The following is a 21,911-nucleotide window of genomic DNA, read 5'->3' on the forward strand; positions in this document are numbered from 1 at the left end:
TCGGGCAGGAAGGGGCGACGCTGCGGTGGTACTGCACTGCCCTCTGGTGGTGAAAAGCCGGCGGCTTCGCCTCTGCCGGAGCGGCGACTTCGGTTGGACCCGCAGCGTCGAAGATGACTGATTCTTGCGTGAGTTTGACACGCACCCCGCCGAGATCGGGTATATCGGTTAGCTCTCCTAATATTTGACCTGTTGGACTTCAGTTTTTTTTTTTAAAAGTCTCAATATACCATGCATTCTAAAACAGAATTACACCAGGACGTCCAACATTATTTATGTAAAGTATTGGTAAAGTCCATCATAACATATCGATTGTATATGAACAGAAGCCATCGACATCAGGATAGACGAGCTCTTAGGGAATAATGCATGCTTAAAAGCTCATTAGTTTGTGTTTGCAGCACATCTTTTGAGCGAGCTTTCTTTATTTTCTTTTTTAAAAGTAATGTATAACTTAACACAATTTTTCATAAATATATGTTGTACATTTGCTTGAATTTTACAAGGCTTTCTTAGAGATGGTGTTTACAGAACTTGCTCGCTTTTCGGCGGTATTATTTTCAGCGATTCGGGCGAGGTGAAACTACTGTACCAAGAATAAGACGAGGAATTAGACGAGACATATTACACTTGAAATAAGAGTCTGGACATATTATGTCGTCCTTTTTTTTTCCTTTAAAAAGCATGCACTGGGATTCCAGAATGTTTCTCGGGGAATACTTGCAATAAAAGAGAGGACAAACTAGCTGAACCGATAAATGTTTTATTCGTGAAACGAGGAGAAATGTTACATGTTGTGAACGAACAGGAGTGGGTAATTATAAGAGACTTTTAGGATCTGAACCAGCTGTAATTATAAATGTATCAGTCTCTATGGGGGGGTCTAGGTTTGACATATATGCATGTATATGTATATATATTTGGCCATTTCCTAATTTTGCAATTTTTCACGTTTTGCAATTACTGAAAAAGCCCAACATGGGCGGTCTCAGCAGCTCTTCCTCGTTAGTATAGTGGTAAGTATCCCCGCCTGTCACGCGGGAGACCGGGGTTCGATTCCCCGACGGGGAGGCTAACATTTTTTTGGGGGACTAAACTCAGATTTATGCCTGATTATTGTATCCTGCTGGATGTCATGTCACTTGGTGGCGTTTTCTGATTTTGGATGGTGAATTATCATAAACAGAAGAATATAACTTCAAACTCAATACGATATAACTAAATCTAAAAAATATAAACCGGTGTACGTCTTAATTACTATAATTATTAATACAAGCGTTGCTAAATGTCTTCTGTAAATTTAAATGGTTTTATCAGCGTATGTAGTATGTTATTCGAGTTGGTACTCGATAAGGCACTCGCAGAAGGCTCCACAGCCGAAAGGTCGTTTCTTTCCTCTGTTTTCAGCGCGGAATAAACTTTTACTTGTTCCTTGTGTCGACAGGCGTCTTAAGCCTCAACGTGTACCTCCAGAAAGAAGGCTGGGACCCGTGTTACAGTTGGCCACGTTATAATGTGCCTAGGTCGGTGGACTCCATTGGCGTGAAAACGTGAACGTTTTCCGTTCAATAATGATGTCCCCGCCCTCCCCCTGTTGTTTTTTTTTTTGCGCTTCCAGAAATGTCTACTACACCTTGTAGGGATTGAAAATGTTTTAAAAAAAAAAAATCTCAGCCTCCCCGTCGGGGAATCGAACCCCGGTCTCCCGCGTGACAGGCGGGGATACTCACCACTATACTAACGAGGACGGGCTGCGATGAGGGCCGTGGTCGGGTCCCCTATACGTGATGCGTCGCCTTTTCATATACCACAGCTGCGTGATGGGTATAAGTATGAACCTAAAATCATTTCAGAGCGTTGATTGAAATGCCTCAGGCTGGGAACTCGGGAATCGGCTTCTGTAATGTGCCGTCTCCCCATGCTGGCCAGCTCCGCGCTCTTCCCTTGCTCGGGAAGAGAGAGGCGTTGGCACTTGCTGCCGCAAGAGGGCGGCAGTCTACTGCCTGGCCACCCGGCGGCCGCGGCAGCCGCCGGGGAAGCCATCTTTACCGCCTCAGGATTGGGTAGTTGCGGTCACAGAAACGGCGCGCTAGCCTGTCGGCGTACTGTTTTTTTTATTTTGTTTTCACGACGGTCTCCCCCCGCTGTGGGGTTTTGAACCGGTGTCGTTCCCAACAGCGACGATCAGTACACGCCGTGGTTTAAACCGCGTTTCGTGCGGTGGGCATTTATTATTATTATTATTATTATTAAGTGGGAAACGGGGGAGACCATAACGGTGCCGAGGTTGACTAATTACCTGCACCTGCTACTACGTCAGGAGTGTCGACTAAACTGATGCTCGTCCTGATCCGACAAATTACCCCCCAGTCCTCACGCAAGCGGTTGGCAAAGTCTTTTGGCACATAAAGACTCTGGGAAAAAAAAAAACCATCAAGCAGGACCTCGTGGCGCAACGGTAGCGCGTCTGACTCCAGATCAGAAGGCTGCGTGTTCGAATCACGTCGGGGTCATTCCTCCTTTTAGCCCCGCATTTAACACTCGTTCTCCCCGAAACCCGATTAATCATCTGTGAGATACGTTACTCGTGTTCCAGGCAGAGCACTGCACCTATGCAGTTCAATTCAAGAGGCTTTATTGGCATGACCAATGAGTCAAACCAGCGCAAAACAAATGCAATTAACAAGAAAAAGATCTGCATTTACAATAAGGACACAATCATACGATATTTACATATCGACATATGGAGCATTATTGGGAGAGAGGCTCACTGCTCCTCAGGCTGGGACAGGAGATCACATACTGGGCTGCCAGTTCAACTGAGCTCCCTCCTCCCTCTCCCAGTAGAATTGGGACTTCTTGTGATTCTGGCAGGTGTGGGAACTCTGGAATTAGTTTTGTAAATTGAGGGAATGTTTCTCTCATCCCAGAATATCTGTCACAGTGCAGTAGGAAGTGCACCTCTGTCTGTATTCTCTGTGTTCGCCGTCTTCTAGGGTCAAAGCTGTATCCTGAGATGGAGAAAGACGGAGAAGGAGCCACAAAAAAAAAAGAAAGGAACTAGGTTTTCCAGACAGTCTGGAAATGACAGGGAGGAAAGACCCCGGCCCGGGAATTGTTGTCGGTTGTTCACAGAGATACCCAGCTAGAGAGCAGCAACAGCTGGACAGATGTGTCCCGACCGCAAATCATTACCACGACGTTTGGTCACTCAGTCAAATAATTATATTATTTCAATATATTGATCTAATATAGCATTAAATTGAACTCCCCCCCCCCCCCACCCTTCTTTAAAAATAAACAATTAAACTTTAGTAAGACAAGGTGACATGAATGAAACTTAAAACTACACACACAGAGTATAAAAGTGAGGTATAAAACTAGGATTACGATCTCAAGATCAGGAAGTGATGTACGGGGAAAAGACAAGAATGCTGTGCTTTAAAATACACTGAAGAAACCGAATTCTGGTCGTCTGTTCACACCCACAGCCGGGGGTGTTTGGAACACAGCGATTCAGCGGGGCTCCCAGGGAAATTGCTGCTTGAGCCAACGACGGGTGAACCGATTTCCTCCGGTTTCTAAACCGGTCCCTTTGTTATATTACCGTTCTCATGGGGAAAAGGCTCTGCATCTACAGTACACCGTTGTTTGTCAACAGCGGGGATGTGAACTGTTTGGCGGGAATGTTCGGATTATTTGGTTTACTTGGCTTTTGGTTGGAAGATGCCCATAAAACTATATTTACTATATAATTTATACAGTTGTGTATTTCTGTCCTGCTGAAAGCATAATCCTTTCCAGAACACGAGTGTCACGGGCAAGTTCAGGGGGCTGTATATTCTTGTATTTTTCCTTGGTCAAACGTTTCCTTGGTTTTCACACTTGGCAGTAGAATTATAATAATCCAGTTCTAGGAGACTGCATTGCAGCTTTCACCAACTGTATTGTTTAGACACAAACGTTTCAGATTTAGACTTATCACACAATTTGAATCCACTATATTGTCGTTACATGTCTGAGCTACCTTACTCAATTTTAGTATAGCATTGATAAGTACTCACCAGTAGACCACTTAAATATACTTTACCACTTGCACAATGTGCAAAGAAATAGCTTAACAGCAATCAAAGTCTTCCGATGCCACTGTGCCTGGCTGTGCTGTGACTCTAACCTACAGCATACAGGGAGAGGTACCGAACACCTCACCACAGAAATGAATTCCCTGTCGGGGTATCGGACACAAGACAAGACAAAAGGACAGACAAGAAAGACTCAAAAAGAGGGGAACACGCATGGGGAAATACAACCGCACATATAAGCGACAGCAACACTGTCACACAACAGTCCGTCTCCGAGTCGTCAGCCTCCAGTCTCTGTACATGAGCAGACTCGACCCCAGCCACAAGGAACACTTCAGCAGGAGTGCCAGAGGGTAGGGACTTCCAGTACCATGTCCCCAGGAGACCCTCTCTCTCCACCCGCCTCCCTCCTGACCTCCAGGAGGAGAATTCCTTCACCTTCATTCCTGATCTCCATCTGGTTACCCCAGGCCAGGGGTGGCCGGCTCTGGTCCTGCAGGGCCACGGTCCAGCGAAATCTACAGACCACCCTTATATCAGCAGTTTGGAAAAAACAAGGGTAATTTCATTTCGACCACATAAGCAAGCAGGGCTGTCCAGTCCCGGGGTCCAGGAGGGGGCGCCGTGTCTACAGCGGGGCTGTCCAGTCCCGGTCCAGGAGGGGGCGCCGTGTCTACAGCGGGGCTGTCCAGTCCCGGTCCAGGAGGGGGCGCCGTGTCTACAGCCGGGCTGTCCAGTCCCGGTCCAGGAGGGGGCGCCGTGTCTACAGCGGGGCTGTCCAGTCCCGGTCCAGGAGGGGGCGCCGTGTCTACAGCGGGGCTGTCCAGTCCCGGTCCAGGAGGGGGCGCCGTGTCTACAGCCGGGCTGTCCAGTCCCGGTCCAGGAGGGGGCGCCGTGTCTACAGCGGGGCTGTCCAGTCCCGGTCCAGGAGGGGGCGCCGTGTCTACAGCCGGGCTGTCCAGTCCCGGTCCAGGAGGGGGCGCCGTGTCTATAGTGGGGCTGTCCAGTCCCAGTCCAGGAGGGGGCGCTGTGTCTACGGCAGGACTGTCCAGTCCCGGTCCTGGAGGGGTCAGTGTGTCCACGGCAGGACTGTCCAGTCCCGGTCCAGGAGGGGGCGCTGTGTCTACGGCAGGACTGTCCAGTCCCGGTCCAGGAGGGGGCGCTGTGTCTACGGCAGGGCTGTCCAGTCCTGGTCCTGGAGGGGTCAGTGTGTCTACAGCAAGACTGTCCAGTCCTGGTCCTGGAGGGGTCAGTGTGTCTGCAGCGGGGCTGTCCAGTCCCGGTCCTGGAGGTTCAGTGTGGCAGGTTTTCCAGGTCTCTTTAAAGCAGGAGCACCTGAAGAGCTGGGAGAAGCTGAGAAATCGCTGCAGTCAAGCCAGCATCCGGAGTGGAGCTGGAATGAAAACCTGGCGACACACCGACCCTCCAGGATCAGGCCTGGGAACCCCACGCACCCCACTTTCAGCTACATGGAACGTGGAAAAAAATAAGGATTAGTCCACAGACTGTCCAAAGTGGAGGTCAATACGTCCAAAGTTCCCAACCAAAAGAGGAGGAATGTTTTTTGGTGCAGGACATCAGGACAAGGGGCAGGTGACAGGCCGAAGTCCCTCTGGAATCAGGGGGTGATGAGGGCCAGCTACATGGAGAGTCTCCACTTCAAGAACTTTATTTTCCCCATCACAAAGAAAGATGGGAAAAAAGCACCAACAACACTGCAGCATTATATACCTATTATGGCACATAATATCATAAAAATTAAGGCAGGCCAAAAAATAGAAGAACTAATTTCACTTGGCTCAATAAAAGCAATATTAAAAGACAATATTCTAAATAAAGCTTTCTGGTGAGTTTTGCACAAGAACATCCCCTTCCTCCCTTGTGTGAGTTCTGTATAAGGACTCCTAGACTCTGGTAGGGAATACAGAGGAGAGAGCCGAGATTTCCTGCACCTGCAGGGACTGACGCTTTGTGTGAACCTCATTCTCGGGGTGTCCGCCAGAACCCCGCTTTTCACACACCCCGAAAAGAGAGAAAGCTGCGGTATCGTGGCCTCGTGGTGGAGCCCAGGGGTCTTGATGCACTTTGTAAACGAGTCCTGTTCCCCAAGAACGGCCCAGTTCTTTCACAGGAGGCTTGTCCTCACATTCTGTATACAACCCATAACACGCTGCGTTACGTGCCCCTGTACTATAGTGACACCGGTAGTAGTCGTACAAGCGACAATGAGACACTACGGGATCAACTGTACTTATTTCAACGCCACATTACTGGTCGAGATTGCCCGGCTTCCGAAACGCTTCTTAATCGGTCTGGTTCGTTGTCGTGAAGACGCGTCTGACATTCGGATAAGAAAATACCGAAGTGTTATAGAAATCACCCGATTCATTGCTGCTACATTGCAACACAACAGTACAACACCCGGCTATTCTACACTAACTAGCAAAGTGATGCACTTCCAGGTGATTTCTGTTTTCCTACAAGCGCGTAATTATAATCCCATCATCATCATCATCATCATCTTTCCAGGGCTTGTTTCTCACCGCAGCACAGCTCAGCCCTCAGTCCTGCTCGCTCCTGGCGTGCAATGAGCCAGACTCCGGCACCAAGAGCCTATTGCCCTCGGCTTGTGCGCTCCAACTTGAAGCCAATGGCGAGGTCCTGTCTACAGCTACGTCGCCCAATGGCGCTCGGGTTTACTGGGCAGTGAGGCGAAAGCCGTCCCCCCCCTTTTCTCGCTGCTGTGGCTTCGTAGTGGGCCGGGTTGTTTGTCTGCGCTCGCTAGGGTGGCGTGTTTTTACACACACTTAAACAAGGGAGCTGAAACTACAGGCTTTCGCGCACCGCCGCAGCCGCAGAGACCCGGGGAGCAGGTTTGAAGCACAAGAAGGAGAGGAAGGGGAGGGGTGGAAGAAAAGGATAGCGGTTCCCGCGAAGGATATCAACTGTCGTCGGCGTTACTGTTTTACTCCAACAAGAGGCGCCCGCTGCACGTTTTTTTTTTCCTTCTCCCCCAGTTAGATTTTCTGCGCGTCGTAGCGACGGGCGCCGATTCCCCGTGTCGGGTCACCAGCAGCAGCAGCAGCAGCAGCAGACGACATGTCGGAGTTCCTGGAGGACCCCTCGGTGCTGACCAAGGATAAGCTGAAGAGCGAGCTGCTGGCGAACAGCGTGCCTCTCCCGAGCGGCGAGCAGAAGAAGGACGTCTACGTCCAGCTGTACTTGCAGCACCTCACCGCGCAGAACAAGGCGAGGAGGAACCGGGGTGCCCCGGAGGCTTTCTCCAGCGACGAGGAGCTGCCGTCTGCGCCCCCGGTCAGCAACAGGAACCGCTCCGGGAGGGTAAGTCTGCACTTCGGCCCGACCGCCGGCGGCGGCGGCTGCTGCTTGAAGCGCCGGCTTGCCTGGTGCTCTTGGTTACATTGTCTTTCCCAGCTGCAGGACCCGCTAGCTCAATGAAACGCCAGTTTAAAAAAAAAAAGCGTGTAACTGTAGCCGGGGCAGGCAAGCTTGTATCAATTCTCCTGATTTTATTGACGGGTGACCGCGTTGTTTTAGTACTTATTTGTCCCATTTAAAAAAAAAAAAGAGAGAGAAGACCGGGTATTTATTTCTGGTATTTTTTTTTGTTTTAACCCACTGCAGCGGGTCAAGATTGTGTCCGCTGTGCTGGGTTCAAGCTTTCAAGCGCGGATTGTTGTGAATTGTCGCTTGTACTCTTCGGTGCCTCCTGTCAAAAGTTAGCTCTGGCCTGTGCAGGACCGCCACCGACAGCCAGGCACGCGTTACAATATGTTATGGAGGTATGCATGTTTTCCCCGCTTTTTACATTTATTTCTCTTTGAAGAATCTTTTTTTTTTGTCTTAGCCCAGACCGAAGTAAGTCTTCTACGGATAGCGTTGATCTTGGGGGGGGGGGGGGAGGAAAGACCACAATGCGGTGCATTAAGGCGCTTGAAAGCGATTGGAGTGGGAAATGGACAGGTGCCGGGGTGACCGTGTGAATTTTGGGGGACGTGCGGACTTCATTCACCTGTCCTGCGAGTGTGAGCGATGCTGTCGCTGAGAATCGCCTCCGTCTCTCACTTTCCCGCTTAAACACTCGGACCGCCTTCGCAGCCGCAGAGCCCCTTGCTATTGTGTTGGAACTGCCTTTCGCCATTAATAATTCATTTTCAGCGGCGCCGAGACGCGCCGAAATAATACACCCCGTCGGTGTCCAGCCTGCTTTGAAAACGTCGTGCGTTTTTGTTTGAGCGGTTTCCGAGACGGAGATCGAAAACGGTTTGCAATATTTCATAGCATGGCCGGACAGCGCTTCTGTGTTTTGAATCCGAGGCGGGCAGCCCGATCACGCTGAAGCAAACTAAACAATAGAGCAAAAAACGGGCTCTGGACGGAGTCGAGGAGCTATGGCACATGTGGATCAACCGTCTGCGCAAAATCACGCTAAAATACGTGAAATGATCAAATCATTTTAGCTTAAGCAGTAAGAAGCGGCGTGCGCGCCTTGTTTTGGTGCTTGTCGATATGTTCTCTGAATATTCAACCGTAGCAGATCGTCTCCATTATTCAAATCGAAGTTAAGGCGCTGCATTAAAAAAAACTGCGTAGTGGGTATACCGTTTAATAAAACTTGATAGGGAAAAGAGGGGGGGGGGGATTTCTCTTGTGCGGAGTTCGGTAAATCACGCCGCTGTAACTCTTAAATATCTGAAGAATAAAAATATCTGACCCCAAAGCCACATTCTGCGGGTCAAAGATGTTGGTCATTTGCTCCCCGATCTCGTCCTGCGGATTGTCTTGGGGTGTGGGGGTCCACACGGGGTGGGTTCGGTCTTCACGTCACCTGGCGGACGGGTGGATGTACTTTTTGTTAACTATTCTTGCCGCAAAAGAAAGATAAGTGATAAGATTTGATTTTATTGTCCCCTGAGGGAATTTTTTTTATGGAGACGCAGCACTCCTGTTCATTTAAATAGAAGGTAAACAACGAAAAAGAAGAAAAAAACATTGTACATCACTCTATTGCACATGTACGGTATAACACACAACAGCATGTAACAGTTATAGCACATCACAAAAATACAAGTCATAGGTTTATTCCGTGCTGGAAAGAGAAGAAAGAAAACACCTTCTTCAGGTGTGAGCATCACAAAAACTGCGTAGCGGGTAACGGCACAAAAATATCAGGATCAGTGTCGCAAATAGTACTGTGGAGTTTAAAAAAATAGACATGCTACAACACTTTTTAAAAAGGGCACACGTACACAAGAACCAAGAGAAACGAGAAAAACAGCAAAATGACTAACTAAAAAACAACAACTAATAAGGAGTAAAGGAAAAAAAAACCTACAGAAAGTACAGGAGGACAGGTGTCCGTGTGGCAGCAGGGCAGCGAACTGGAGTTGAACTTTAGCGGAGCTGTGTTTTACCCCGGTAAAAGTGCGGTTTGTGCTGAGGCGGGCTGCTGTGCTTTTAACCTTGATTTTGTGATTTTTTTTATTAAAAAATTTGTGATTCTTGTATTTTGTGAGCTCGCAGAAAAGACATTTCATTGCCAGTATCTACCGCTGCACGCTGTATTGTTGCGCATTTGATAAATAAACTTTGATTTGATTTGATTTTGTTTAAAAAAAAATCCACAAATCTAAAGGTTGTCATTTAAGAGCGATCACCTCGATGCTTTGCTGTTTTGAACCCAGTCGAGAGAGCGGCCGACTGCGCGAATCCTTTTGTTGAGTCCCGGACGAGAACCGGGCGTTACAGAGCTCGTCACGCTGAGACGGATGAACGGCCATAATCACGTAAGCAATTAGTTCGTCAATGAGACGGAAATCTGGACCCGAGGCCCGTCGGGGAGGAGGGGGTGTCTCGGCGGTGACGTCAGTGTCAAGCCCAGGCGACGCCGCCCCCTACCGGGGCTTTACGAAGAAACTGCGGGTTGGACGTCGGGACTCCCTCCCACGGCACACAGTCACTCCCGAGTGGAGTGGACTCTGCACGCTGTGGCCATCTTCAATTAAGGTGGTGGTGGGGGGGGAAGATGCTGAATGAGCTATTGCCGGCAACTTTCCCAGTAACATGTGCCCTGCCGTGTTTGCCTCCAGCAGAGCACAGTCCGTGCATTTCTCATGTCCTGACTGACGTCTGTCTTCTGCCGTCAGATTTAGGCGTGCTGTGACGAGTTCAGTCTCGGATTGAATCAGTGACCCTATATTCTCCCCCTGTGTCCGCGGTATCACAGGTCTCCACTCGTTTCTGTATGAAGTTGTGGTTCACACGCTGTTACTGAACCACACCACTGGATGTATTCCAGAACTGTTATTATTTTTTTAAAAATATAAATTTTAGAGAACCAAACAAAACCATTTTACATATAAACCACCATTATTCAGCCTTACATCTCAGGCAAACAATTGTCTATTCATGTTTGTTCCCCTAGTATTTTATAATTATTTAATTAACTTTTAAACAAAACTGTATACATTCAAAAGAAGAAAGATGTATACATTTATGAATATGAAAAGGGAGGAGACCAGTTATTTTGTATCTCAACAAAATCTGACCTTGAAGGTTTAATGTACTGAACCCATCTAGACCAGTATTTGACCAATTTTTTCATTTGTAATTATAGTGAAAATGTTATTTTTTCCATTATATATATTCCCTTTATTAATTCAATCCAATCATTCATTGTTGGTAAATCTGGGAGAAGCCACTTGCTTGTTATAGCTTTCTTCCCTGCTGATGTAAGGATTCCAAACAAATATTCATCAGTTCCCCTCCAGTCAAAATCCAGTTTACCAAAATATAAAGCCTCAAATGTAAAGGGTACATTCCTTTCAAATACAGTTTCCAGGGCGTCATGAAGGACTGTCATTCTTATGGTGAAGTATAATTACTGTGGTTCTTGTGCAGATTATACTTTGCAAGCTGGTTATAAATTGAGGTGTTAGTGCATCATTTGAGGCCTGTTTCTTATTTGCAGCATGCCTGTTGACACAATGTGGAAGCTGCTGTTTGCAGGGGAGGTGTGCAGTCTGCACAGTTTCACTACCTGAATCTTCCGATACACTTTGTTACTTTAGACATCAGAAGACCCAGGTTTGGAACAGAGCAATGGTGACAAAGTGTTGGAATTCTGCATTTCATGTGGATTAGTGGGTTAAACACCTCATTTCCAGTGCCTGGAAGATTTTATTCTTAGCTTGGTTGTTAAGATTTCTGCGCAAATCTTTTTTTTAGCTCCATTAGACAAATTGTGCTCCAGTTTAACTGTTAGTTATGTAAGGCAGGCTAAAGTTTATTGTGCTTTATTTGATCATGTAAATTAACTTGTGTCTTGGGATTTGCCGTCTTGCGTAAGTTGATTTATGCTGTACCCAGTCTAGTGCATCACTTAAGATGCTGTTTAACTTTTTGTCTTGTTTTTTTTTTTTACACATCTGATTTGGAATAGCCTGTTGTGCTTTTCACAACTTGGCATTCAAGACTCCGCCCAGCCTCCAGGCACTCAACTCCTATCACATCACAGGCAGCACAGCCTTGTACTGGGGGATCAGCTGTGATCGAAAATATATTTATTATATAAAGCACTCTCCTTTACTGCGGGATCAGCTCTGATTGGAGGAAAGGCACGACCATCATGGGGCTGCCCCGCCCTTTTCTGAAGGATGAGCTTTGATTGGAGGGTATGCACATCTATCATGGGCTGCCCCGCCCTTTACCAAAGGATGAGCTTTGATTGGAGGGTAGACACATCCATCATGTGCGGCCCCGCCCTTTAACAAAGGATGAGCTTTGATTGGAGGGTAAGCACATCCATCACAGGCTGCCCAGCCCTTTACCGAAGGATTGTTCTGATTGGAGGGTAGGCACATTCATCACAGGTAACACCACACAGTACCAGGGGGTCAGCACTGATTGGAGGGGAGGTACATCCCTCATTGAGAACCAGGCATGCCTGCAGGAACCCAGGAGGCCACAGGGGACACTGTGCCTCGGAGAGCCAAGAAGAGACCTGCTCAGCTAATCGCACTGTGCCCTTTAGTGGCTCCAGGCCAGCTGTGCACTAGCTGGGGAATTCTGTTTAAAGTCAGCCAGTCACTTGAACCAGACGTGAACCCACAACATCTGAATTATGGAGCTCAAGCTGCACTCATTCAAGGGCAGAGCTTCTCAGGGAAACCTTTTAGAGCTGCTGCTTACTATTGAAAAGTCTTAGTATCTCAGGAAAACGGAAAAACACTCGCATGCATCCAGGTTCAGTCCACTGAACGTCAAGCCTGATGCACCTCGTAGGGGATCTGGAGGGAAAGATTACGTCACTGCTGTCCTGTTCAGTTGATAACTAATTGTAAAGAAATATGGCTTTTTTTATAGAGCACACTTTGCCTCTCTGCCGTTCGGTGCCACTACTGCCGTTGTTTCTGGGTCCTAAATTGTGTGGTTAGAGTGAAACATGCCACAGACTTGTGAAACAATTGGGTCTTTTTCAGGAACTAAATTCCTGCAGTGGATCAGGTTAGGAAGATGCACAGTGTGCTGTCTCTGGCCTGTAACAAGAGCCTTTTTACATTCCACCCCTGCTCTGAGAGCAGTTGTTTTGCTAGTGGGCTTGGCCTGTCTCTTGAGGAAATAGCTTTCCAGCGGAAGGAATGCGCGTCGTGTCTGCAGTCGGCCAGATGCAAGCTCAGGGCTGGAGCGGCTCCCCCTCCGTTACTCGAAAATCCCCGCAGCTGAGACCTGTGGTGGTTTCGCCTTTGTTTGGATCAGTTCCGTTTTAATTTTGTGCATCTGAAATGTCAGGTATCCAGAGCTATTGAACCAAAACAATTAGCAGCACTTGGCTTGCTTCTCAGTGGAGCAGGTGTCGGGGTAGACGATTCCGAGTGTTTCCAGGTCCCCCCGAGTTGCTTGGCCAGTGTTCCCAGGGCTGGGGAAGGTGTCGGGGTTAGTGCTCTTCGTGTGTGCCTGTCAGGGCTGCGGTGTGGAGCAGTGCTCAGGGTTCTTGACCTGGAACTGCAGGGCTGTGGGTTCAAACCCCAGAGGAGGCGGCTGAATTATTCCAGTAAAATACCCAGCTGTGTAAATGGAATCCAGTTTGCTGTGGATAGAAAGTGTTGGCTGAATAGTTACAAATGAGGGCTACGAAACTGGTGAAAATCAGGAATTGACAGAGTGGTTTAGTCTATAAGTGAAATAAGTATTCATAACCCCCAACTTGTACTTGATTTCTAACCATATACCCTGAGAATTCACTATAGGCACGTGAATTCTTTATTCTCTGGCACAGCTTTGTTGAGAGGAGTAATAATCCAGGCACACTTGGTTAAAATAAATATTTATTACAATAAAACTACACAAGACACAAAACATACAACACACAAAGTTACCTTATATACAGTATTTACAGACAAGGCGTTTCAGAGGTATAACCTTCTGGTCACCCAGAAAACCTCAGACTGCTACTCAGCACTAAACTCTTATGATGCCTACAGAGGCCACATAAGAGAGAAGCTGCCTTCTAACTAAATACAAAGCAACCTGCAGTTAAATCTGTCTCTCTGCACCCTGGATGCCACAGAATAAATGGGAGCCTCTATCCCTATCCATAAAGTGCACAATGATCAGGAAAGACATTTCTAACTGAGGTGTCGTTTACTCTGGAAACCTAAGATCCCTGAAAACACAAAAAAAAGCACACTCTCTCCAACAGGGTTTGAGTACTCAGCTCCATTCAGGTTTGGTTTAGATGATGAAGAAGTAGGGGCTCTCGCCTGGCACAAGGTTCAAGTCCCAACTCCTCCGGACTCCTCTCTCCTCTCCCTGCTCTCCTTGTTTCTTCCTTCTTCCTCCTCCCTTCTTTTTAATCTCCATGTCATCTTATATTGTCTGTTTCTGTCCTGCTCTTTTCCAATCATGAATCCACAACTGCCCTAGGCATACTGAGGTAACTTTACCATTGTTTCTGCTCAAGGGACCTCCAGACCTCAGCAGACATCCTCTCTGCTTTGAAGTTAGAAGTGTTCACCCTTCCCAGTGTCACAAACTTGATCTGAAATCTAAGAGACACTTCTCAGTCACCTAAAGCTGTGACAGCAGACGTGCACTTATGCCGAGTCTGAATTGGACTTGGTGAAGCTCTTTGAAGAGGAGCAGCGTGCAGGAAGGCTGGAAAAGTCAGGTGCCAATTCAGTCACTTTGGGGCACCCTGAGGAATCTTGGGGAGGGGGAGGGGGGGGTCCCCTTTGTTCATTTCTGCTCACATTTCTGATGTCAACTCCAGTCTTGTAAAGGCTGTCAGTAGTGTTGCAGGACACAAACAGCAACAAGTCTCAAGAGCATTAGGCCAGACTGTAGATGTGTTTTTTAGGTTTCTTTATTAAATTAGGGACAGCAGATGAGTCCAGATTGTTCTTGTGGCCTCTGCCGACCCCCTGTCCCTTCCCCCGGTAACATGGAGTAGCTGGGAAGGCTCTGGATCAGCTGGAAGCAGTGAACGGGCTTTGCAACACGTGCCCAAAGGTGAGAAGGCTGATCCAGAAACTGACCTCGCCACCAAGCTGGCAGGCAGCTGCTACAGCAGCAGGTGGCGACGCGTGCTGTCCTCACAGGCTCTCTCTCCGGTCCTGCGCTGGGACTTGTGAAGCAGCCTCGATCCAGCACTGTGATCCCGGAGAATGAGGAAGCAATGGGTCTGCGTTTTTCTCCGCAGGGGAGTGGTTGGCTGGTTGGTTGGCATTTGTTTTTGTTCTCCAAGGTGACGCTTGTGTAAAGTTCTGATGAAGCCGGGTGCAGGGTGCCCCCCCCCCCCAGAGCCTACCTGAAAGAGCCACTTGTCTAGCAGGTCTCCCCTCATGTTCTGGAGCCTCAGACTCTGTCGTCGTCGTCGATTCCTCGCTCTGCCAGCCGGTGTGTCTCTTTATTATAGAAGGAGAATCCCTGGAATGCAGAGAACTTCACTGGAAGTGAAAGACCAGTGAAGAAAGGCGTCTGTTATTTCTGCAGTCGCCTCTGCTAGTTCCTCGTATCGGGTGGATTGTAGTTATTTGGTCGTGCCATGTTGTATTCTCGAGCAGGTCCCTGCTAAGATAATGACCAGAAGTGGGGCTTGGTTGCAGAAAACATACGCAAACCCACAGTAGACTATTTGGACCTTTTCAGTAACTTTGTGTTAATTGGAGTAAATCTGATGCTGGTGCTTTTTTAATGGAACTGGTCAAATGATCTGCAATGAGACCTGCCTTATATATAAAAAAAGCACTGGCATTTTTGAAAAGGTTTGTTCGTAGATCAGCTGTCTGGTGCCTTTTTCCAAACTGAATTGCCTAAACGCTAGGCTGTACCATTTCATCAACCATATTTCTGTACTTGAGAACTTTTGAAGTTAAAATAGGTCCCAACTCTCAGTGCTACTTTCAGTCAGCCGGTGGTTTCTTTATGGAATCGGGTCTCTCTCCAAGTCTTGCTTGCTGTCTTCACTGAAAGCGCATCAGCATCTCAGTTGTGCACGAGTTGCTATTAGAAGCAAGAGAAAGATGAGTGCATCTTGTTCATTTGTCAGAAGATCAACCTTTTCAATTCAATTTCAGTTCCACTTTATTTGTCATTATGCTTACACAGGTGCATAGTATAATGAAAAGTATTTCTCATTAGTCTCTCAGGTGCAGTATAACCTTTTAACTTGGCGTTAGCAGTGGGACTAACCATGTGTGTTTCAGAGTGACAGATGTAAGCCTTCCTGCACATAAACCTGAAAAGCAAAGAGAGGTCCTGCTCTCAGTAGTGCAGTTTTCTCCGGTGCAGTCCTGGCAGACTCCTGGAAATCGTGACAGAAGGCTGATTGTGTGGGATCCACCATTTCTGCAATGTTGAGAATCGGGGAGAGTCCTGTTTTAGAGTTAAGGTCCGCACATCTAGACATCATTTCCTGCCCATATTCAGGTGTAGCTCAGTTTTTGATTGGTTTTCTGCTCACTGTTACATATTCTGAGTCTTAAGAGATTGTAATGTGCAACTGAGCTTTCTGTGGTGCTGTGATCTGTACGAACAGTCACAGCTGTGCTGCAGACAGCCTGTTACTGTCTTGGGCAGCACTGCAGGCCAGATGTGGATCCAGATAACAGTTCAGACCCGAGGCAGTGTCTCAGGTCCCCAGGAAGTCCAGTTTAACAAATGGGGAAGAAGAGAGCGGAAATTGACTTGGAGAAAAAATTCCCGTTGTATTTTAAAGACCGTCTTTTACTTTGTAGTTTTTCCTAATTTCTCTGGGCTGTCAGCGCCCCCCATACACACACTTCCCCTTCCCATTTCGTTTAATTTTTAACTGCAGGTTTTGGAGGTGTCAAAAAGAAGGGGGCCCAAGGAGGGGGGAGGGGGGGACTGCTCCAAGGCTTGTGCTCCTTTTCCACCGCTGTTAGTGAGTTCTGAGGCCGAGGCTGCCTGAGGCGAGCACAGGTCCCTCTCCTGCCAGATGAACCCCCAAGCTCCGGTCAAGAGCCTTACTGGGGAAGAGGTCCACTGCGCCCTCTCTGTATTCTCCCCTTTTTTGTAGAAGATCTTGTTCCTCTGTGTGTTTCTTGTCATTATAACTCATTTTCTTAATGTAGCGTTGTGGCATTTTTGAAGGGGCGGTGTGACCTGCGTTTTGACAGCATTCCTGAGGTTGCAGCTGTGATTTCTCTATCCCACAACCAGTGCTGTCAAGAGCCAGCAGCTCCAGGGCCTCATACCTCCTGATCTCAGTGTATTTTTATCATTTTCATTTTGTGATCCTAGTTAACTCTTGGCCTGCTGGTTTTTGGGGTGTGGAGGACCTGTCTCACCCTGGAAATAAATAATCATCTTGTTGATGAGTGTCAAATTAAAGGGCAGGTCAGTGGCGTAGTTTCTACAGGGGTAAAAGTGCAATCAGAATTTCTTGTGACACGAATACGTTTTTTTTTCCCTCAGTGCAGCAGATCAAGAAGTTGTTTTTCCCTTGAAACCTATCGGGCCTTTGTTCTGAAGGTGTATTGGCACGACTGTGAAGGCTGCTGTATTTCCTGTGGTGTGCCTGACACATCTGGATCCAGCTGTGCATTTGGACTCGGATTGGTCTTTCTGCAGGGTTTGTGTGTGAATGGGGGTGTTGCCAGCACTCTGCGTTCCAGCGAGTCTGAGCTCCAGCATGGTTAACTGTGCACTGCTGCAAGTGCTGCCAGCCCACAGGATGCGTCTACAACCTGCAGTAAGGGAACCCACAGAGGGGTTTTCTTTACCCATGGGTTGAAAAGCAGCAAGATCTCTCCCACTGCTTGTTATAAAGCTCATCTTATTGCAAACAAAAATATCCAGTTCAGTCCGTCTGGGCCCTAGAGCAGGCCTTCCCAAAGTGACTTACCTGCGCAGCCATAGCTGGGCTTTTAAATGGAGTCAATTCAAGTCTTGCTCAAAGGTACAATGGCAACATCACACCTAGGATTTGAACCCACAACCTTCAGGCTACGAGTCCAAAGCCCTGACCTCTTATCTGCACTGCTGACTGACTAGTCCCACACCTCCTGTTTTTCGTTTAAGAGCTGGCGATTTTACATTAATCCAGGGCACCACTGTGTTCAAGCAGAAAGCAATTTAACGATTTCAAACGGCCATGTTGGTAGGTGAATTCAGAGTTTCACCTGTATAACCACCAGTGCTGAGCTGGAGCAAGCCCTAACAAGTGTGGGGGTTCCCAGGACAGAGATAACGAACCCCTGGCTTAGAGCACAATCTGTGAACTGTGATTTTGTGCAGAAGAGGTACTGTGTGCCGTGTGTGTGTATGCCTGCGTTTTGCTCTGTAATGAGTCGATCGGCAAGAAGTGAGATCAGATGTGCTGATGTTTATTTTTCTTAATATAGTCAATTGCAGTTCTCCTGCTGTAGATCCAAGCTATAAATGTTATGAATATGCTAGACTTAAAAAAGAAAATGCACATTTTCACAACAGAAGATGGAACTAGGATTGCTCATCACTGATCAGACTGGTTTTGATTGCTGCTTCTAGATCAAGCAGCAGGGCTGCTTGTGTTTTTATTAAGATTAATGCTTGCCCAGAATAATTCATCCAGGGAACCGAGACGCATGGTATGTTTTTTTTGTGTTGGATCTCTTCCTGCCCTGGCAAAAAAAAGTACCTCAGCATTTCACAGCATAACCCGTTTCAGACTGGATTGCTCAAATCTGTACTTCACTGTACTTCAGTACCCTGTCAAGTACCGTTCTTCAGTGCCTGGCTGAAGTCTGAGGCTTGAGTGTTGGTGTTATGGTGTATGAACCGTGGAGCGGAGCATGGGTTGGGCAGTGAAGGGGCAACTCGGAGCCATAATAGTGAAGGAAAGGGTTAAGAACATATTGTGGGCAGAGAAATTGCTTGAAGAGTAACAGAAGTTGTCAGATAAGATTTGCGAAGCTGAAATTGCGCAGGACTTAAAAATAGTTCAAGGACTACTGGGGACTTGGTATCTGGAGTTGTAAATGAGCGGTCTTTGTTCTGCCATATCTTTGCGTAATGCTTTATTGCACAAATATGTTAACTACTCCCTTGGAGTGGTATCACTTCTCAGGAAACGCTTCCTCCTCTGTACTTGTTTCTGTGTAATTGCTTGACTATATAAATGGGAAAGTCCCAGCTGGTACTCTGAAGTGACTGCTGCTTTTGTGGCCGAGCAATTCCTGTATGCATGCGGACATAAACTCACTGCGGCTTTCTCGCGCACGAACCCGATTGAGAGTGTGGATCCCAGGGTGCAATCCGCCATTTCTGGAGAGGCAAGAGATAAAACGTTCGAAATCCCAGAGACGAAGCAAGTTCCATGCTGTTTGACGCTTGCGTACAGGGCGGGTGACCGCAGTGCTCTGTGCTCCCCGGGCACAGGAAGGCGGTGTGGTGTCCCCTCGCTGCCGGTCCCTGCAGTAAACCTGTGACCCGCTGTCCCTCTGCAGAAAGCCACGAAGAAGACGGACAAGCCCCGCCCAGAGGATGTGGACGTCGCGGAGCTGACCGACGAGGATCTGAAGGACCAGCTGCTGAAGTATGGAGTCAGCGTTGGGCCCATCGTGGGTGAGTAATGAGGCAGCACGTGTAACAGGGGGACGCCGGCGCCCGTCGCGGGCGAGTGGTCAAAGCTGTAATGGTGACCGAGGATGCGGTTCAGTCATGTCAGTGCGCCGGCCTGCAGGAACATCTAGCAGACGAGACAGCCGTTTGCTCCCCAGCACGAATGTACTCCAACACCTTCGCTTCACTGTACCGGTACCTGTCGCCTGGAAGAGAGGTTCCGCTGTGGGGCGCGGCGAGGGGGGAGTCGTTCTGTGGACTGAGAGGCTCGCGTTGAGGAATAACCGCGGCCTGGGATGTGGCTGAATTCTGGATCCTGCTGGGAAGCTGGGCTTTTTCGGCTCAGAGCTGGAGAAGGTGGGGCCCTGCTGTACTGCCAGCAGAAGCAGGTCTGGGATGGGTGCTGTTCTCCTGGTGGGTGTAGTGTTTTTCTGTTTCATCACCTTCTTTCTGTCTTCCCATTAAATGATATTTACATCTGTTATTCGTGCCATGATTAAAAGACAAAGTGGAAGGGAGGCAGCAGGGAGGGAGACTGCCCTCTGAGCAAGCTGGTTGTACAGCATAGCATAAGCCAGGACTGTGGTGCACTATGAGGGGGCAGGGCTCTGTGATGATTGGAAGGCCACAAGGTTAGGAATTAAGAGATTCCAGGAACAGGACATTTGAACCAGTAGACCTCGATCAAGACAAACGACTTCATGGGTGAGTGTGGTAACCCCGTGGCAGTTTGGTTTTAGTGATGTGCACCACGGCTTTAACATCTCCTGTTCTGGACTACTTCTGTTCTTAATGACCTCGCTGAGCTCATCATGAACTTAATTGGACCGTTAAAGACCATTCAGAGGTCTTCAGGCGTTGATGTAATGAGCGAGGAAGCCTGCTGCATTCTGACTCTTGACTCAAGGTTTGGAGACGTGCTCTTGTGTGGATGAAAGGGGAAAAAAACTACAGCTGATATATACGGTGTGTATGTATATATGGAATGATGTAGTCGTTTTACAGAACAGCTTTTGTTCATGTATCTATGTATAGGCACGCCTAGGCAGGTGGTTTACATCAGAGCACAGCACAGACATCAAATGCTTGCATTGAAAAGCCTTTGTATAAAGAATCGATAATACAATAGAAAAAATGCCGGTTCTGATCAGCTGCTCAGAGATCCGAACAGAAAAGCCAGTGAGCTCTGAGTTGTAAGATGATACAAGACTGCAGCGAATTGTTGATAGAGACTGCCTCACTGTTCTGTCTTGGACTCTGCCTAATTTAATGATAACTGTGGTTTGCCTAGTGTGTTTAAATGTCTAGATAAGTACAGGGCATTCTTTATTTTTGAGCTGTGCTTTGAGGCAGGCAGGAGTGCAGTTGAAGCTTTTGTAGGGAATTCCCTTTAGAAATGAGCAGTCACAGTTACTAAGGAATGCGAGCAAGTCAAGTTGAAATACATTTGGTTTAAAAAGCAGTTTACAGCAGGCCAGCACAACAGTTTTTCAAAACAATTGCAGGAGTCTTTCAAGACCTAATTCCAAACATTAGCGTCGCAGTCTGGTAGCTAGCCAAGCTCAAAGCCCTGGAGCCAGATTTGCTCCCCGCTTTCTGTAAGTAACAGTGTTGGCGGGTCGTACGTCTTTGGTACAAACGAATGTTGGGAAGTAAGCTGGAGTATATTTTGAGTGACCTGGGGAGGGCAGAATACATTTTGCACTCATCCAAAAAGCTGTGAAAGTTGTGCAAGTGTTTTGAAAGTGCTAGCTGGAGTTAGAGAAGGCAGTGTCCAAGTGGTATGAGCAGAGTGAAGATCTTAATCTCGCTTTCAGTTTTACAGCCTGGGTGCTGGCACTCATTCACTTTATTCCTCTGCAGTACTGATTCAGGAGCACGTACAAGCAGGGCTTCCTGTTCTTCTGGTTTCTGTGAATTCACAGAAAACTGATCAGAATATCAGAACAAAGGATAGGCAGTAGCTAATTGATTTAGCTACATGTACTGATTGATTTCAGCTGTGTTTTGAATGATTCCAGAGCAGCAGTGTCTTTTCTGGTAGATAGATAGATACTTTATTGATCCCGTGAGGGAAATTGCAGTGCAACAGCAGCTTAACACACACAACACAGCCACAATGTAACGAATTATATAATAATAGTACAATACATACAATACAATACAAGAGTTACTCACAGTCCAGACGCACAAGAACAAACTAGAACAGAACAGTACACAGAAAATCATATCACACTCATATCACACATATGGATATAAATATAGATGTAACTGTAGATATAAATATAAATGTATTGCACAGGTCCCTGGCATATATTGCACAGAAAGTGGTTGTAAACGGGAAAAAGAAAAAGAAGAAGAAGAGAACAGATGTAGCAGTAGATGTGTAGATGCGTTTAATCCAGATACAGGTCACTGTCGATGTTGCCTCTGCCAAGACGCAAGGTGGATGCGTTGTACAGTCTTATGGGTATATGGTGACCAAAACTCTAAAGTATTCTAAAGGAGGCCGAATTTGTGTTTTATACAATTTATAATATCCCATGATTTCAATTCTGTTTTTACCTATATATCTTAAATTATTTACTTTTTTTAATAGTTTCCAAGATATTAACAACATAAACACCTTAGTCTTTCTCATAAGTACCTTCGTCTAGCTCAGTGTTTCCCATTTTTATTTAGTCGTTTTCACAACTTACGTGTAAATGGTGTTTAATGTTGTGAATTGTTTTTGAGTTTAATTTG

At 47.2% G+C, this 21,911-nt stretch overlaps 1 protein-coding gene and 3 non-coding genes across 5 annotated transcripts in view; 3 read left to right on the plus strand and 1 right to left on the minus strand.

Annotated features, from left to right (window-relative positions):
* The first annotated feature begins 999 nt into the window (after positions 1-999).
* On the plus strand, positions 1,000-1,071 carry trnad-guc (transfer RNA aspartic acid (anticodon GUC)). The gene has a single exon. It is a non-coding gene; the product is annotated as a tRNA-Asp (tRNA).
* A 604-nt stretch (positions 1,072-1,675) lies between these two features.
* On the minus strand, positions 1,676-1,747 carry trnad-guc (transfer RNA aspartic acid (anticodon GUC)). The gene has a single exon. It is a non-coding gene; the product is annotated as a tRNA-Asp (tRNA).
* Positions 1,748-2,441: 694 nt separating this feature from the next.
* On the plus strand, positions 2,442-2,513 carry trnaw-cca (transfer RNA tryptophan (anticodon CCA)). Its single transcript has one exon. It is a non-coding gene; the product is annotated as a tRNA-Trp (tRNA).
* A 4,294-nt stretch (positions 2,514-6,807) lies between these two features.
* tmpoa (thymopoietin a) overlaps positions 6,808-21,911 on the plus strand; it is a 30,942-nt gene continuing 15,838 nt past the window's right edge. Inside the window, exons 1-2 of one of the 2 annotated variants that reach the window (XM_088923051.1) lie at positions 6,808-7,424; positions 19,052-19,169. In XM_088923051.1, coding sequence (XP_088779177.1) covers positions 7,182-7,424; positions 19,052-19,169 — 361 coding nt within the window. In that variant the 5' untranslated portion in view covers positions 6,808-7,181. The remainder of the gene's footprint in view (positions 7,425-19,051; positions 19,170-21,911) is intronic. The other variant, XM_088923052.1, reaches the window with a different exon arrangement.

Source organism: Atractosteus spatula, chromosome 8 (assembly GCF_055471065.1).
Source record: "Atractosteus spatula isolate fAtrSpa1 chromosome 8, fAtrSpa1.hap1, whole genome shotgun sequence".
NCBI classification, from domain to species: Eukaryota; Metazoa; Chordata; class Actinopteri; order Semionotiformes; family Lepisosteidae; genus Atractosteus; species Atractosteus spatula.